General features: G+C 42.1%; 1 protein-coding gene across 2 annotated transcripts in view; it reads left to right on the top strand.

The window, feature by feature from the left end:
• Nucleotides 1–15,965, top strand: part of PSTPIP2 (proline-serine-threonine phosphatase interacting protein 2) — a 96,114-nt gene extending 80,149 nt beyond the window's left edge. For both annotated transcript variants that reach the window (XM_042239662.2, XM_042239661.2), the window contains 9 exons: nucleotides 5,137–5,235; nucleotides 5,753–5,798; nucleotides 6,683–6,762; nucleotides 8,109–8,207; nucleotides 9,136–9,232; nucleotides 9,354–9,435; nucleotides 11,037–11,071; nucleotides 12,114–12,174; nucleotides 14,379–15,965. In XM_042239662.2, the coding sequence (XP_042095596.1) occupies nucleotides 5,137–5,235; nucleotides 5,753–5,798; nucleotides 6,683–6,762; nucleotides 8,109–8,207; nucleotides 9,136–9,232; nucleotides 9,354–9,435; nucleotides 11,037–11,071; nucleotides 12,114–12,166 (591 nt within the window). In that variant the 3' untranslated portion in view covers nucleotides 12,167–12,174; nucleotides 14,379–15,965. The remainder of the gene's footprint in view (nucleotides 1–5,136; nucleotides 5,236–5,752; nucleotides 5,799–6,682; nucleotides 6,763–8,108; nucleotides 8,208–9,135; nucleotides 9,233–9,353; nucleotides 9,436–11,036; nucleotides 11,072–12,113; nucleotides 12,175–14,378) is intronic.
• Nucleotides 15,966–16,770: the final 805 nt, after the last annotated feature.

Here is a 16,770-nt window from a genome sequence, read left to right as displayed (position 1 = left end):
GCTCATGTCTTAAAACCCCCAAACTCCCTGGAAGCTTTTAGCAAAGCCCTTTTATAGAAAAGGTGAGGGAGGGGTGTGGCTAGTTGTGGCAAACTTGTGGGTGTCAGATCCTTTATTCTTGAAGTCAGGTCACGGTCAGGTCACAATGTACCTGTAAGTTTCTGCCAAACAAATGTTATTCTCTGTCCTGACAAGAAAGGGCAGGGTCCCAAGGCACAACTTTCAGCCACCAAGGTCCCGGTCCTGGCTAACAGGAGGCAGATCTCAGTTGGCAGCTCCCTTGGGGCCAGGTTCCCTCACCTTGCCCAGCTATCATCACTGAGGGAGCCAGATGTCTAAACTAACTGGCTCTCAGGCTCCTCCGGCTGCCCAAGGGGGCAGGGCAGGTCCCACAGACTGAGACCCACACAAACTGCTGCTGATATTAGGTCACAGAGACAAGAATGGGGCAGAGGTTCAACACTGCTGAAGGCCTGGGCCAAGGCTATTGGGTGGCCTTGGTGAGGGCTTTTGAGCCCTGCCTGACACAGTACCCACCCTGTTTCCTTGGTCCCCCATCACCCACTGGCCCAAGACCAGGGAACAGGCTGGAGGGCCCAGGGGAGAAGGCAAGCATCTACCTCTTACCTCACTGTCCACATGATGACCACCACCCTACTGACCGCTGGCTAAATCAAGTCCCTAATGGTCTCTCATTGATGGTTGCCTGTGGGAAGGGTGCACTGTGGTGCTGGCCAATGGCTGAGCAGGACCCGTTGCCTGGTAACAGTATGGAGTAATGATCCACAGTAACGTCTGTGTGCTAAGAGCTGCCCTGCTACGCTCTGTTACACTCTTAGCTTTCCTTTAGTGAATTCCCTTTCATTCTTGAAGGATATTGTCACTGGATATAGGATTGTGTGCTGACAGTTTTCTTTTAGTACTTGAAGAATGTTGTGTCGCTTCCTTGGGACCTCCATAGTTTCTAATGAGAAAACTGCTATAATTCAAACTAATCTTCTCTTATGGATAAGATATCATTTCTGTTTTAAGACATTTTCTGTTTTTTAGTTCTCAGACGTTTACCTCTGTGTCTTATCATGGATTTCTTTGGCTTTATCTTGTTTTCAGTTTGGTCAGTTTCTGGAATCTGTAGGTTTATTTCTTTTGCCAAATTTGGAACGTTTTCAGAATTTATTCCGTCAGGTACCTTTTCCGCCCACCCTCCTCTCCTAGGATTCCAAGGACATGAATGTTAGATCTTTTGATATGGTGTCAAAGGTTCCTGAGGAGTTGTTCATTTTTTAAAGCCTATTTGCTCTCTGTTTTTCAGATTAGATAATTTCTATTGTATTGTCTTCCTGTTCACCAGTTCTTTTTTCTGTCTCTTCCATTCATAAGTCTATCCTTTCAAGTAGTAAATTTTTCAGTTCTGAAGTTTCCATTTGGTTCTTATTTAACCTCTATTTTTTTGCTGAGATTTTCTTTTTCTTTGCCAAGACTTTTTTTCATTTTCTCACTGTGTTTACAAATGTTTATCGAACATTTTTATGATGGCTGCCTTAAAATCTGTCAGATAATTGTCAGACATCTCTATCATCTTAATGTTGAAATCTCTTGATGGTCTTTTTTCAAGCAGTTTGAGATCTTCCTGGTTTTTGGTATCATGAGTGATATTCAACTGATATTGGACATTTTAGGTATTTTGTTGCAAGACTCTAAATCTTATTTAAATGTTCTGTTTTAGCTGCCTTAGTCTGATAGCACTCTAGCAGTGAGGTATGAGGGGGTAAAATCCAGGGTCCTTTCCACCACCCCCCAGCCTCTACTGACACCATAGGGTCAGTGTTACTACTGGGGAGTGGTTAAAGCTCTTACTCTCCACTAGAACACCTCTGATGCCACTGCAGCAGGGAGGTGGTGCACCTCATTACTGCCAGGTGGAGATGGTGAAAGTCCAGGCACCTCACAGAGTCTCTGCTGGCCCTGTGTGTGCTTCGTTATCTCCGGGTAGGAATGAAAGTCCAAGTCGGATATTTGTCCTTCTCTGACACCACCTTAGCAGGGGAGTTGGGAACCTCAGTATAGCCTGGTGAGTGTGGAAGTCCCCCCTTGGCCTTTGCTGGATGTGTGGTGGGTGGGAGAGTTTTTTCATGTGGTGTTTGGCTGCTGTGGAACTTGGAGGATTCTTCCTGTCCTACTATGCTGTCCCGTTTCTGGCCTTTTGGCCGGAGAGAGCAGGTTTCCATTGGGACTATTTTTTGTTTATGCCCATCAGCATTTCTTGGTTGTCTGCTGCTTTGGCACCCATTCTGTGATATATGAGGCCAAAAGAAAACTCGGGGCACTTGCTTCTAGGTTACTGTCTGAGACCAAGGACATTAGTCAATCTGTCTTCTCTCTACCTCTTAGCATCTTGTGTTTGTTTTATGTGGAATGCTCAGAGGTTTTAGTTATACTTGTGTGGAGCAATAGGGAAGAGTAAATGTGCTCTATCTTCCCTGGAGCCCATATACATTTTTAAAAAGACATTTTATGATATGCTTTTAGAGTCATAAATGTGATCATACCCCATCGATTTTATGCAAAGAATCTAAGACTATAAAATCATCCAAAATGAGAAAAACAAAATGCACTACTGTGTTCAGTACTTATAAGAAAACTGGAAATGATTTAATTACCAAAAAATGAAGAAAGGTTAAATTGTACAACCTTTAAAGATATGATTATGAGGACTATGTAGCAACACAGAAAAAGTCCCTAATATGTCATATTAAAAAATAATACAGAAAAGAGAAAGATTGATCACTGACAGCCTTAAAATTTAAGACTTCTTTAGAGCAAAAGAAAAAATATCATATGATGAGAGATGACATGGGAGAAAGATATTAGTACCATACGGGGCTTCCCAGGTGGCACTGGTGGTAAAGAACCCTCCTGCCAATGCAGGGGACATAAGAGATGTGGCTTTGATCCCTGGGTTGGGAAGATCCCCTGGAGGAGGGCATGGCAGTCCACTCCAGTACTCTTGCCTAGAGAATCCCATGCACAGAGAAGCCTGGCAGGCTACAGTCCATAGTGTCACAAAGAGCTGGACATGACTGAAGTGACTTGGCATGCATTAGTAACATATAATTTACAGCCAGTTAGTGTTACTAGTCGGAGAAGGCAATGGCACCCCACTCCAGTACTCTTGCCTGGAAAATCCCATGGACGGAGGAGCCTGGTAGGCTGCGGTCCATGGGGTTGCTGAGAGTCGGACACGACTGAGCAACTTCACTTTCACTTTTCACTTTCATGCATTGGAGAAGGAAATGGAAACCCACTCCAGTGTTCTTGCCTGGAGAATCCCAGGGAAGGTGGAGCCTGATGAGCTGCCATCTATGGGGTTGCACAGAGTTGGACACGACTGAAGCAACTTAGCAGCAGTAGCAGCAGCAGTGTTACTAGTATAGACTGAGCTTTTAAAAATCAATTAAAATTATAATGCTCCCCCCCAAAAAAAAAGGTAAAAGACATGGAGTAGAAAGGATATATCACCTTAGCAATGAGATAAAATGCAAATTAAAAAGGGATATGCTTCTAGTATTAGAAAAGGTTAAAAGCATTGTCTTATTTTAGTGTTAGTAAGAATATGAGCCCACCATACCCTCACATATGTGTTTATAGGAGTATAGATACGGGCAACCATTTTGGAGGGAAGTATGTGTATATTCTTTTATCAAACAATTATGCTTCTAGGAATTTGGCCTGTGAATTCACACTACCCACAGTAAAAATTGGAGTGTTTTTATGTAATAAAAATAGGAAATAGGATAAATGTCCACCAGTAGAGAGTAGGTTAAGAAAATTATGGCATATATGTATTATATGTATGTGTGTGTGTGTTAACCCCAATTGAATTGCAGGGGAAGCTGTGAAGTGTAGGAAAGCATGTGAGATATTTGACGAGCACAAACCAGCTCTGCAAAGGTGTCTTCTTAGTCAAGCATTTTTGGGGGGTTTATCATTTTTTATTCATTAGCCAACTGATTCACAGCTTTGTTTTGTTTGAACAAGTTAAGTCTTGGCTTCAAGAGTTGAAACACAATTATTTGATTCAGTAAGTGTACTTTGTGAACTGATTACACACTGCTAATAGTAATGGTAGCACAGGAGAGACCACACCTACTTTTAAACTACCGAAAACAGAATTCTTTTTTTTTTTTTTTAAATAATTTCAAAATGCCTTTATTTTCCATAAGTACAGATTTTAATCTAGAAATGTAAATATCCCTGGATCAGAAGATTCATTATCTATATGGGGCTTAACAAATGATTTCTTTCGACACTCATTGTACTGTAAGAATCAATGGTCAGCATGAAATGAATGAACAGCCCTGCCTTCAGGTTAGAGTTGAATAGTAATGGGCAGAGTCCTGAATTAAAGACACACTATTGCTTCTTCGGTGAGCAGAACTAGAGCACAAGATTCTACTATTTGGAATAGATCAGTGATGAGAATCCTCCTGAGATGCCTAGACTAATGCACCTACAAGGGGACAATGCAGAAGGAATAAAAGGTGTCAGTTTTGGGAAAAGGTAAAGGCTGTTAGTGTTGAAAGGTCAGATAACCCACTCCCGAAAACAGAATTCTTTAAATCAAGAAGGAGCATGACCACCTTGAGCTACAGAAATGATGAGATTGGTGCCCTCCCCACTGCCCACATGCTGTAACGAGGCACATGAGAATACTGAAGCATTGTTAGTTATAGTTATCAGGACCAAATCATTGCATCTCAGTTCTGAGTGTAATGAATAAATGTTGGATTACACATCCTCTAGTTACATCAGAATTTGATTTTGCCTAATTCATATTCAGTCTTTTGTTTCAGTAAATTTTTAAAGTTCATGGACTTCGTTTTTGCCAAATAGGAGTTGTTAGTTCCTTGACCAGGTTGCCACTACATACATGATTTGGAAAGGGGATGGAGAAGTCTTCCAAAGATAGACTAAAAACAGCAGCTGCTCTGAGCACACACAGTCTAGAGGTGATCACAGCCCTGATCAGCGTGCCCTCTTATTTGCTGGCTGGGGTGGGGGCGGTTAGGGCGGCTGCTCCTCAGAGTCACTGTCTGCTTATCTGTTTTGGTCCTCTTTTGTCTCATAACTACAAAGGCAAAGAAGAACTATGAGCAGAAATGCCGAGACAAAGATGAAGCAGAGCAGGCTGTCCACCGCAGTGCCAACGTGGCAAACCCGAAGCAACAAGAAAAGGTACCTGGGAGAGCCAACAGCCCGAAAAATCCAAGATTCGCATATGTCAAGCTAGAGCCAATGAATGATCTTAACAAACAGACAAAAAATGGACTTGCACTCTAAGCTCCTGGCAATACCCTCCTTCAGGCTATTAGAGTCCTCTGAGCCAGAAAAACCCATGTTCTATTTTGAGGGTTAGGGAAGAGCTAGAGAAACCTGGTCATAGGGGAGGGGTTCTGATGTTTTCATCTTTCTTCAAAACTCCATCTCATCTGTTCCTTATAACGAGGCTGCCTCCTGCTTGGGTCTTTTATAAATTGAATTTTATGAAATCTGGATAAAGATTGTTAGCAATCAGAAGGTAGGGATATGTTTTAGGAAGATTAGAGGGCAAGTTGAATGATTAACTTACAAGAGAAACACAGGTATGACTTAGAACTTGTCTCTTCACAGACTTTGCTTTTAAACCTGCTTTGCCTTTAGAAGCCTGGCCCAGCATTCCTGACTTCTTGTTGTTTTTTCCTGGTCCTCACAGCTTTTTGTGAAACTGGCAACTTCAAAGACTGCAGTAGAAGACTCGGGTGAGGGGTGTGCTCCAATGGATGGGGGAGGATGGTGGTGGGGCTGAATCTGTCTGAGAAAGGTAGTTTATATACCTTACAATAATGAATATATGCCTGTACCATAGGATTAGCAAGGTATCTGAAGGAAAGAAGAGAGGGACAGAGGGAAGGAAGGGAGGCGGGGAAGGGGGGTATATCAGAACCCTGGAAAGTGGGAGAAGCAAAAGAGGCAGCGGTTTCTGGCCCCTGCCTGCTTAGCTCATGCTAAGCACCTGACAGGTGACTGAATGGCATGGGGGCGTGGAGCGGTTGGGTCATGTGATAGCTGCTTTGAAATCATGTACTCATTCTTACTTATTGGGTACAATCATCTTAAAACCCCATTTCATCCCTGATACGTCTTCTCTGCTGTGAAAGAAACAGCCAAGTTGTGAGGTCTCATCATCACTGAAATCTAAGGATCCAAACCAAGAGTTTGCAAAGGCTTCTAATTCCCAGAGTTTCCGGCAAGAGACAAACCTCTCATGACCGTGGTCCCTTAAGTCTCTAAATCCAAAACTGAAGTGACTTGCTAGTTCACTTTTCTGCCTGCCTCATTTAATTTTCCTCAAAATAGAAAGAGATAGAGGGAAACCCTGGTGAGGTCTTTTTTTTTTTTTTTTTTTTTCTGTCAGCCTTTAGTTCTCTTTCTTTGGAACATTTCTGGCTTTTCTTTGGAAAGAAAGTGATGCCTGCCTTTGCTTATTTTTCACAAAGCTATGATGAGGGTGAGATGTAATTATGGCCTGCCAGCCTTCAGAGTCCCCAGGAGCCCTGTGAGTTCTCGGGAGGGGCCTGGGTGCTAGGTCTGCAAGCTCCGCTCCTCCCAGTTTCCAGACCCAGGCCCCTCCCCTCCATTGCAGACAAGGTGTACATGCTGCACGTCAACACGCTGGACAAGGTCCGGAATGAGTGGCAGAGCGAGCACATCAAGGCCTGCGAGGTACCTGGAAGCAAACGCGCGGGTCTTTCTCCCTCTACTTTCGTAGAATTGCTTGAAGGGAAATTAGAAATGTGGACTTTAAGTAGGGGATGAAAGGACTGGAATGTTTTCTTGCAAACCTTGTCTTTCTGCTTCTTGCCCATCCTGATCGTGCTGTCCCATTCTGTCAATGGCCTTGCTCTGTTTGGTTCTCAGGTATGAAGCAGCTGAATCAATTAATTCTTTAGTGACGTCCAGGGCTTCCCTTGTACAGCTGGTAAAGAATCTGCCTGCAAAGTGGGAGATCTGGGTTCGATCCCTGGGTTGGGAAGATCCCCTGGAGAAGGGAAAGGCTACCCACTCCAGTATTCTGGCCTGGACCATTCCATGGACTGTATAGTCTATGGGGTCGCAGAGTCAGACACGACTGAGCTACTTTCACTTTCACTTTCTTGGTGACTTCCCACCAAAAGCTTCGCCTTTCTCTGTGACAAGGGGGTGCAGGGAGCAACAGAGCTAGCTTTAGAATTTTTATTCTCACCTTTCGTTTTGCCATGGCCCTCCTCATTTTCAACACTTGCTTCACAATGTCCCGGAGAAAATAAAGACTCCACCTGGAAACTTCCTCAAGTTTCTGTCACCCTGTCTACACATTTTTCTTACCAGTGGTTCTCAAAGGGAGGTCCTGGGACCTGTACCAACATCCTTGTTAGATGCAGATCTTATTATCAGACCAATTCCAGGCCTCTGAAATCAGACTTTCTCAAGTCGAGGCGAATGGGGGCCATCCCTTAGTTTGTGGTGCATGGGCTTCTCTTGTTGTAGAACACAAGCTCTGGAGGCTGTGGGCTTCAGTAGTGGTGACCTGTGGGCTCCAGAGTGCAAAAAGCTCAGTAGCTGTGGCTCGCAGGCTTAGCTGCTCTGCGGCTGGTGGGATCTTTCCAGACCAGGGACTGAATTAGCATTGCAAATTCTGCATTGAAATGTGTCCTGCAATGCAAAGCACACCCCCAACCACTGGACCATCAGGGAAACCTGAGGGCAAAACTTTGCATTGGAGGCTCTGGCAAGCTACCCACATGCAGATGTCCATTAGGCAGTGGAGAATGTGAGCCACAATTCAGGTTAGAACACTGACGGCTGGGTTCACCATCACCTCTTATGTGCAAAACTGTATCCAGTCCTATTTGTGTTAGTGTGTTATTAAAATCCATTTGCCGGAGTTAAGAGTGTATGAGCTTCCTGAGCGGTGGGTGGGAGTACACTAAATGAGACCATAAGCTTACAGATAATTCAAGGTTGAAATTGTTTCTTACATCATAGCCAGTCTAGACCCTTTCTCTGCATGTGTGTACATGTTTCTACAGGTGTTTGAGACTCAAGAATGTGAACGAATAAACTTCTTTCGAAATGCACTGTGGTTACATATGAATCAGCTCTCACAACAATGCGTCACAAGTGATGAGGTGAGTCAGAGTTATCCACGGAGGATGCTCTGCATATTAGATTCGTAGAGTGGGAGGAGTCAGAGACATCTGTTAGTTCATCCCCCGTCATTAGAGGCCCAGGTAGGTACAGTGACTGCATACACAGTGAGTATGGACCCAGATAAACACCTAACTTGCCTGACTCCTGGCTCACTTTACCATCATGAGTCTCTCACTGAGAAATTCACAATTAGGGCAGGAGAGCAAAGAAAGGACCCAAATGCAGTTTAATTTAAGGAAAACAGAGATGTAACAACATGAATGTGAGTCCCAGGGACTGCTCCAGTCTGAAACGGAGTCACTCCAGGACAGTAAGTACCAGGAACTAGCAGGCTGAGCCACGCCCAGGCTAATGGTTACTCCAGGGCTCAAGGTTTAACGTCAGCAGTGTTAAGGGCCACTAGTGACCCAGGTTTAACTCATGCACAGCAACTGTCCTGGGTTCCCAGGTCTCAGAGGGACCAGAATCAAATTATCACAACCTTCTTTCCTAAGAAATAGCCACTCGCACTTAGATGGGACATTCAGTTTTGAAGAATAACACCCAGAAGACAGGTAGGATTGACTGACTTGTCTCCAATTGTCTTTGCATTTGTGTGTAGGATTTGTCATGGGACTTGGTATCTATTCTCTTCATCCCATCCATTTTTTTAAAAGTCTTTCTGCCAAGATTACTGTGCTGCTACAAAGATATTATTTTTTGTTATCTTTAAAAAAAAATGTAACAGCAGCTATACATCAAAGAAATCCCTCTATGTGAGTCCAGGACATTGTGGTATCTTTTTTTTTTTTTCTTTTGAAGACAAAATTTGGAAAATAGCCATTCATCAAACCTCCCATTTTAATACTCCATGCCACCATTTTTATGGATGTACCTCTACCTTGATTTATCTTCTTTTTTTGTTAGATGTATGAAAAAGTCCGTAAGAGTTTAGAGATGTGCAGTATCGAGAAGGACATTGAGTACTTTGTGAATCACCGCAGAACTGGACAGACTCCACCAGGTGAATGGAGTGATAGGCTGGGGGATGCTATTCAAGCAATTCTATCAGTCTTTTGTATCACATGTCATTGAGAATGGAAGTCATCAGCTTCTTAACGTTTTATGTCTTGATGATTCCCTAGCACCCATCATGTATGAGAACTTTTACTGCCCCCAGAAGAATGCAGCCCCACCAGGAAAGGCTACAGGGCCTAACTCGGCAAGGTAATATCCAGCTTTCTTTCACATGAAGAAAAGTGCTTTTAGGGACTTCCTGGTGGTCCAGTGGTTAAGGCTGCACACTTCCACTGCAGGGAGTTCAGGTTTGATCTTTGGTTGGGGAACTAAGATGCCACAGGCTGCAATGAGGCCAAAAAAAGAAAAGTTCTTTTAATGAGCATTTTTATTTTTAGTGTTCCAATTCTAATATGAACATGTTAGAATCAGAATGTGTCTACCATTGCATTTGCTTAGAGAGGTTTCTGGATTTTTGGAAATAGTGTTTTTAGGACAAATGTTAAATGGACTGTACTAGTCATAGTTCAAGGAGGATTGTGTCATGCTTGAGTGTGATTATTATTACTTACGCACGAATCCTATACTTTTCTATTAATAATATTTATTGATTTTTACTTATTTATTTATTATTTATTTGGTGGTATTGGGTCTTACTTGCGGCACACAGGATCTTTAGTTGCAGCATCTAGTTCCCTGAGCAGGGATTGAACCCACACTCCTTGCATTGGGAACTCAGAATCTTGGCCATTGGACCACTTGGGGAGTCCCAATCCTAGACCTTTCTTGTAGAAAGCAAGAGTTGGCAAACTCTGGCTCCCTGTGAGTCAAATCCAGCCTACCTGTTTTGGTAGGGCCTACAAGTTAAGAACAGTTTTCATGTTTTTAAATGGTTGAGAAAAATGGAAAGGAAACTCTTTTGTGCCACGTGAACATCATATGAAACGTGAACATCCATGTTCGTATGTAGAGTTTTGCTGCTCATCTGTTTCCTTTCTGTCTGTGGCTGCTTTCACGGTGGAGATGAGTAGCATTGAGATAGAAATGCCATGTGGCCAGCAAAGCCTAAATCATTTACTCTCTGGCCCTTTACAGAAAAGATTTGCTGCCCCTGATATAAAGGATTCTGAGGGAAGAGAAGCTTCTCTTTTACATACAGTCACCCTGAAATCTAAGCTGTTGAATTTTCAGTCCAAATTTTAAAAAGATAGGGGAGTGTTTGAGTAGGGAGAAAGCCAAGCGCAGGACTTCCCTGGTGGTCCAATGGTTAAGAATCCACCTTCCAATTCAAGGGACAGAGGTTTAGCCCTGATTGGGGAACTAAGATCCCACATGCCATGGGGTAACTAAGTCTGCTTGCCACAACTAGAGAAGCCTGTGTACCACAGCAAAGACCCAGCGCACCCAAACACATAAATAAATAATAAATATTTATGAAAAAGAATGCTAAGTGCTGCTCAAAGCAGTTACTAGGCATTGTTTCCTTTAATTCTCAAGGTGAGGTAGGAGCTGTTTGACTTCCTGTTTTGCACGTGAAAACTGTCCAAGGTGATCAGGAACTCTGGCCCACACAATAGATTTCTGGGCTGAGGAGCAGAGCTCTGGGCATCCTGCTCCCTAGCATAGGATAGTATTTGCATCCTAGATCCAGGAGGTCAGTGCTGCAGAGCTTTTGTTTCATCTGAAGTCTTCTTAACCCTCCAGAGCAGAAACCCAATGTGACTAGCATGCAGTATGTTTGTAGAGTGAAGTAGAAAATTAGAAAAACAGCTAGAACTTATCTGAAAGATTTTGGTTTCCATTTCTTACAGGAGAGGACCTCTCCCAAATCCTAAAAGCCTACCAGGTATGCCACCAAGAAAGATCATTTGAAATCTTAGGTCAGGTTTTATTTAAGGTTGAGTAGCTAGAATTTTGAAATAAAAGGAGGGAAGGGAATAAATAGAATAAAATTTCCAAGAGAATGAACTTATTATTAGAAACTTATTATTATAATACTCTTTGTCAGAGTGGAATTTGGTAATTTGTGTTCTGTTTTATAGCTTATCCAAGAGAATTCAGTTGCTCAAGTACCAAAAGAAACTTATAAGGGATTTTTACTAAGAGACTAGTTTAACTTAGGCCATGAAAATGGCAAAACTGAGATATAGTTTCCTTTGGATGACACTGAAACATAATTTATAGAAGATGTCTAGAAACATATAACCTAATATATTTTGTGCACTGCCCACAGTTGGATCTTTCAGGAATCACTCTGGTGTCTTTTTCTCTCTGAACTCCTATAATACCTCTGGGAGAATGAAATATTTAGTGCTTTTTGTTAGCCTGTGTTCCCTGGGTAATTACAAGATCCTTGAAGGCAGACATTTTGTTTTCTCCTGAATCAATCACAAAATGTAACACAGTACTGGGCACATAGCCAGTTCTGAGCAAATACCTATTATTTGAATAAAAGATACACCTACCTATGTTCAAGGGAAGAGGGAGGAGATATCTTAGGCTGCATTTAGCATCTTAGCAAAAATTTAGTGGCTGAAATTACATCTTGGAACTCTGTAAGGATGTAAGTTAATTTATTTCTCATAGCCTTTTAATTACCACTTGATAATATGGGACTTATTTTTGTCCATTTCTGAAGATGATTTTACTGTGGGGAATGATAGCTGGGTAAGGATGAAAAAGGGCAAAGAAATTCTAATAGAAATTTCCAGTATGTTTTCTGGCTTGTAGTTATGACTATTATTTGTAGGTTTTGTTGCCAAATATGTTTTCTTCTTACAAAATAGCAGTCACCAGACTCAGAGTGGAATGGTTTGATTTGAAAAGGGCTAAGATCTTATCATGAAGAAATGTTAACTTGGTGTTGCTCTCTGTTCTGCCCTTTGCAGATGACCCTGATTACTCTTTGCTTGATAATAACTACAGTTTGATCTATCAGTAACATCAGTGGTAAGAACCTTTCATCTTCACAGAATCAAGTTGCGTTTAGACTAGTGACTGTAGTTTTGGAGTCTTTGAAGCTTCCTTGCAATATGACTGCAAACAAACAATGCCTTGCGTCAGGTCTCACACTGGTGGGCCTGGTGCACCTGCAGAATGGCCTCTCTGGTTCCCACAGCTGAGAGGGTACCAAGACCATTCCATACCTACTTGAATGAGGACATTTCCCCTTTATTCTTGAACACTTTATTTGCTCTTGTTAATCTCTTTTGTGGCTATTGCATACCTATACTTAAGGCACTGCTACAAACAAATATGAGCTTCCCAGGTGGCTCAGTGGTAAAGAATCCACCTGCCAATACAGGAGACACGGGTTCAATGTCTGGGTGGGGAAGAGTCCCTGGAGGAGGAAATGGCAACCCACTCCAGTATGCTTGCCTGGGAAATCCCATGGGCAAGAGCATCATCACGCACCAGGTGATTAGTACTCTGACCTCATGAGTAAAGCACAAAGGCTCCTGGAGCAGAACTGCTAAGCCCGCGGTGGCTGCAAAGGTGTCCTGTATGGCACTCAGGTGCTGGCACTGGCACTCAACATGCCCCAAGGCAATATCAACTGGAGGGAATGTCTCTGAAGACAAAACATTACCAAATGAAACTCCTCGTGAACTGTAATTCTTTTAACCCAAATGGGCATATACATGTATATACGAGCAAAGAAAACCTCTGAAAGGATATCTTCCTAAACAGATCATAGGTTTTCTTTTCATCTATCCATGTGTGTAATTTGTCTATAGTGCTAATTTATTGCTTCTTTCATTAAAAACTCTTTTAAAGAGTTGATCTTCTTGCATGTTACTGATCTTAGTGTCTTCCTGGGAGTGACAGGAGGGGTGGGTAGGATTCAGAGAGTCACAGTGGAACTGGAAAAGTCTCTCTCCCATGCTTCTCGGTTTGGTGTTGGTGAAATTCACTGTCTCTTATGAAACAAAATCGATTAGACAGAAATACTCAGCTAGCATATTATGTACATTTACATGTAAGTCTTTAAATTGCTTAAGAAGTATATGTAGTATTTAAAGACCTTTGCTGTGAAAGATAGTGAATATTGAAGACATAAAAATCCTCATCCTCTAACTGTATATAAATTTCTGACCTACAAACAAATTGTAGTCAGCCAGTTATCACTTTTTTATTTCATAAACCTCTCTTCCTCATGGAAAGAGGCCCAGTGCATTTTAAAGGTAGAGTAGGAACATGGGAAATCAATGACTTGGCATTCAAAGGTGGACCCTGCTCTCTAGAATACCAGGCAGTAATGACTGTATGGCAGGGCATTGGCAATGCCACAAACTTCTTTTTTATTTTTTACCTTCCTTTCTTCCCTCCCTGTCTTCCTTTCTCTCTCATTCCTCCCCGGCCCTCCCTCCTCTCTCTTTTCTTTTCCTCCCTCCCCTGTCTTTATTTCCCTTCCTTCCCTCTTTGCTTTCTCTTTTTCTGCTCTCTTTCTTTCCTTCATTTCTTTGGATAAAGCATACATTCTAGCTGCTTAATAACAGCATTTGACCCAACAACTCTAGTTCTCAGAGCCCAAGAATTTGCCGTTTGAATGCAAGATGTCCATACCAACACGTTTACTCAAGTTAGGTCATTTTACTGGGCCTCATTAGTGTCTGCGTCAGCTCAAGGAACAGGAATCCAAATGTGTAATTGACTGAATTTAAGAGAATTTTAAAGAGAGAGTCTGCCTTTATTAATAACTTAGTTAAACGTTTAAAATAGTTTAAATGAAACTTTGGAAATGACATTTAAATAGGAAGGTTTAAGGATTTGCATTTGTTCTGCAATTGTTGATTTTAGCTGCTTGCTATTCCTGTTTTTAATCCTAACATGTTTAGGTAAAAACATTATAACTTTTGAATTAAAATATATATATATATCAAAAATATAAAATTTTATGGGGACTTCCCTGGCGATCCGGTGGTTAAGACTCACTGCAGGGGAGCATAGGCTTGATTCCTGTTCAGTGAACTAAGATCCCACATGCTGCTTGGCCAAAAAAATTCCATTTTTCATCACTTGAAATACTCATCTCTCACTATTTATTCTCCTTGACCAAGCACATTGTTCTCGTTGAATAAAATCACAATGTAGGAGCAGGGTGCTGATGTGAACAGTTGATTCAAATGAAATGTCTCTGTTATTTCTTTCAGAAAACAAAGCTTTTTCTGGCTGGCGCTTCTAAGGCATGGAAGGAAGCACTTAAAGCAGCAGAATCTATAGAAATTATGTCAATCATGAAGACTTTGAAGTGAACCTTTGCTATGATTTTTTAAATATTTTTAAATTTATGGCAGTCATTTAGTTCAACTTAATCTAGTAGAGTTCTGCAGTTTTTAAAAGTCTGTAAATTGCCCAAGACTGAAGAATTATCCTTTCCTAATCAAGTTACTAAAATTGTATGTTTTCTACTTGATTCAGGAAAGTCTTTGGATTTAAAACTTTGACTTGGGGTTTGGGGCAGAGAAGGGTGAAGAGGAGTCTGAGCCAGCAACCCGCTCAAGAAGCTCCTTTGCCTTTGAGGGCAGCGTGGCTATGGAATTTCCATGGTGACACATAACTCTCAGTGGTGCAAGATTCAAAATCACCTTCCTTTTTGGCTGGAAGATGTAAGGGCCATCTGATAGCACTTTCTCATTTTGCAGATGAGGAAATGGGGCCCAGAAGTGTGAAATCAATCTCCCTACAGTTAGGGACGGACACAAAAGTAGAGGGCAAGCTCATCCCACATTATCGTCCTTCTAATGCTTCCTGAGGCTGTGATGCTCATGTTGAAATTTGAGACACCAGAGTTTTTGCTGGCATCTTTTCAGCTGAAGCAATTACCAGGGTTTAAATGTCAGGTTTATTTTTATATGGCTCACTATGTATACTGAACCTCAGAGCACCATATTTAATCTAAGAAGCGATTCATTGTAAAACATCCCATTATTTATATGCCGCTAAGAAAGTCAGTAGAGAAGCTGATGCTTGTGACAATGGCCAAGCCCACTGGAATTTGAGTTTCTAAAGTGTAGGGGACAATACATCCTAGAATCAATGAAATATGGTGTTTTTACTCTATCCCCGAAGAGAATTTCAGACTTACAAAGCCGGTACTCAATCTTGAGTCTTCACAGAGAAGCTTCTCCTTGTTAGATCCTGGAATTTTTAAAGTGTCAATCTTACCCCCTCACAAGTATCCGAGTCTTGTTTGGTCACCCACAAACAGCCCAGAGATTGTGTACCTTGGTCTAAAATTCACACTGAGTAAACAGTGCATTTTAGTTAATGACAAGTTAAAATCACACTGGCATGGTTGTAACATTCTGGTACCACAAAGAGCAAACACTTTCCTTTTCTGCTCTGTGCATAGCTTTCCCAGAAGTATGGACAAAGTGACTGAAGGAAGGCTGATTATTTCCCCTTTTTGCATAAGGTGCTGCTGGAAGAGGCAGCTTCTTGTCATGGCCGGACACTTGCATCAGCTGGATATCCTTTTGAGAAACTGAAGTTTGCAAAGGGCCATTGACTTCCCCAAACTGAACAGGCTCAGGAAATTTTCCTTTGAACTCGGAACATTCTGTTTTTAAGTATTTTATTTATTATTAGCAGGTCCTCAGGGATTTCAGTTTTCTCTCTATTGGTCAATGTAACTGATGTAAAATGTTTTAAGAATTGAAAATATTTTTATTTTATTGCTCTGCCAGTTTGATATGAAGTGAAATAAAGATTCTTGGTGATTTGGTGTTTATTTTGCATTTTTGTGTTCATTGTACCTCTTTTTGAAACTCTCTTTCACTCCTTGTCACATTTGCTACCATTAGATCATGGAAGGACAAACTTCTAGTCAGGGAAGCCAGACAGAGACTGGCACCATGCCACTTCCTACTAACCCTTCAGGAGCCAAATGTAGGGTCCCTTTCTTGGGAAGGTAGCTTCCCTGCCTCTGGGCTTGGCGGACTTCCACTGACATCTCCTTCCCCACTTTCACATTTTCCTTGTTATTACAGAATTCCCTCTTAAAATTAATTGTTCAAAGTCTGGCTTCCCTCCTAGACTGTAGTATCCATGACAGCAAGGTCCCTCATTGTTTTTCTTGCTTATATCCCAGCACCTGACACACGGTGGTAAATATGTAAGAATTAGTGGCCTAGAAGAAGCTAACGTAGCTGGAGAAATGATCAGGTGACAGAGGAGTGTCAAGAAAGCCAGTTAAATAAATTCATGTGATAAATTAGTAGGTATGGGCTATCCTGCAGACTGTCAGCACCTTAATTTGGGTTCTACCAGAAGCAGACCCTGGGATAAGGATTTGAGTGCAGGTACTTTTCAGGGGGTGATCCCAGAAGTGGGGATAGAAGTGGAGAAGTAAGACAGGAAAGAAAAGGAAACACTGTGATCCATGAGCTTCAGCTGCCAGGACTCTTGAGGGACTGTGGGGTCTGCACCTCAGAGAGAGCTCACCCGAGGGGAGCGAGCTGGGGTAGTCATTCACCAACTCCCACCCATCACAGGTAGACCACTGCTCCTGGGAGGCATCATTCCCTGGCATTTCCAGCCTGC

The sequence above is a fragment of the Ovis aries genome, chromosome 23 (assembly GCF_016772045.2).
Source record: "Ovis aries strain OAR_USU_Benz2616 breed Rambouillet chromosome 23, ARS-UI_Ramb_v3.0, whole genome shotgun sequence".
NCBI lineage: Eukaryota > Metazoa > Chordata > Mammalia > Artiodactyla > Bovidae > Ovis > Ovis aries.
Note: the sequence above shows the minus strand (reverse complement) of the source record. Positions and strands in the feature narration are given on the sequence as shown.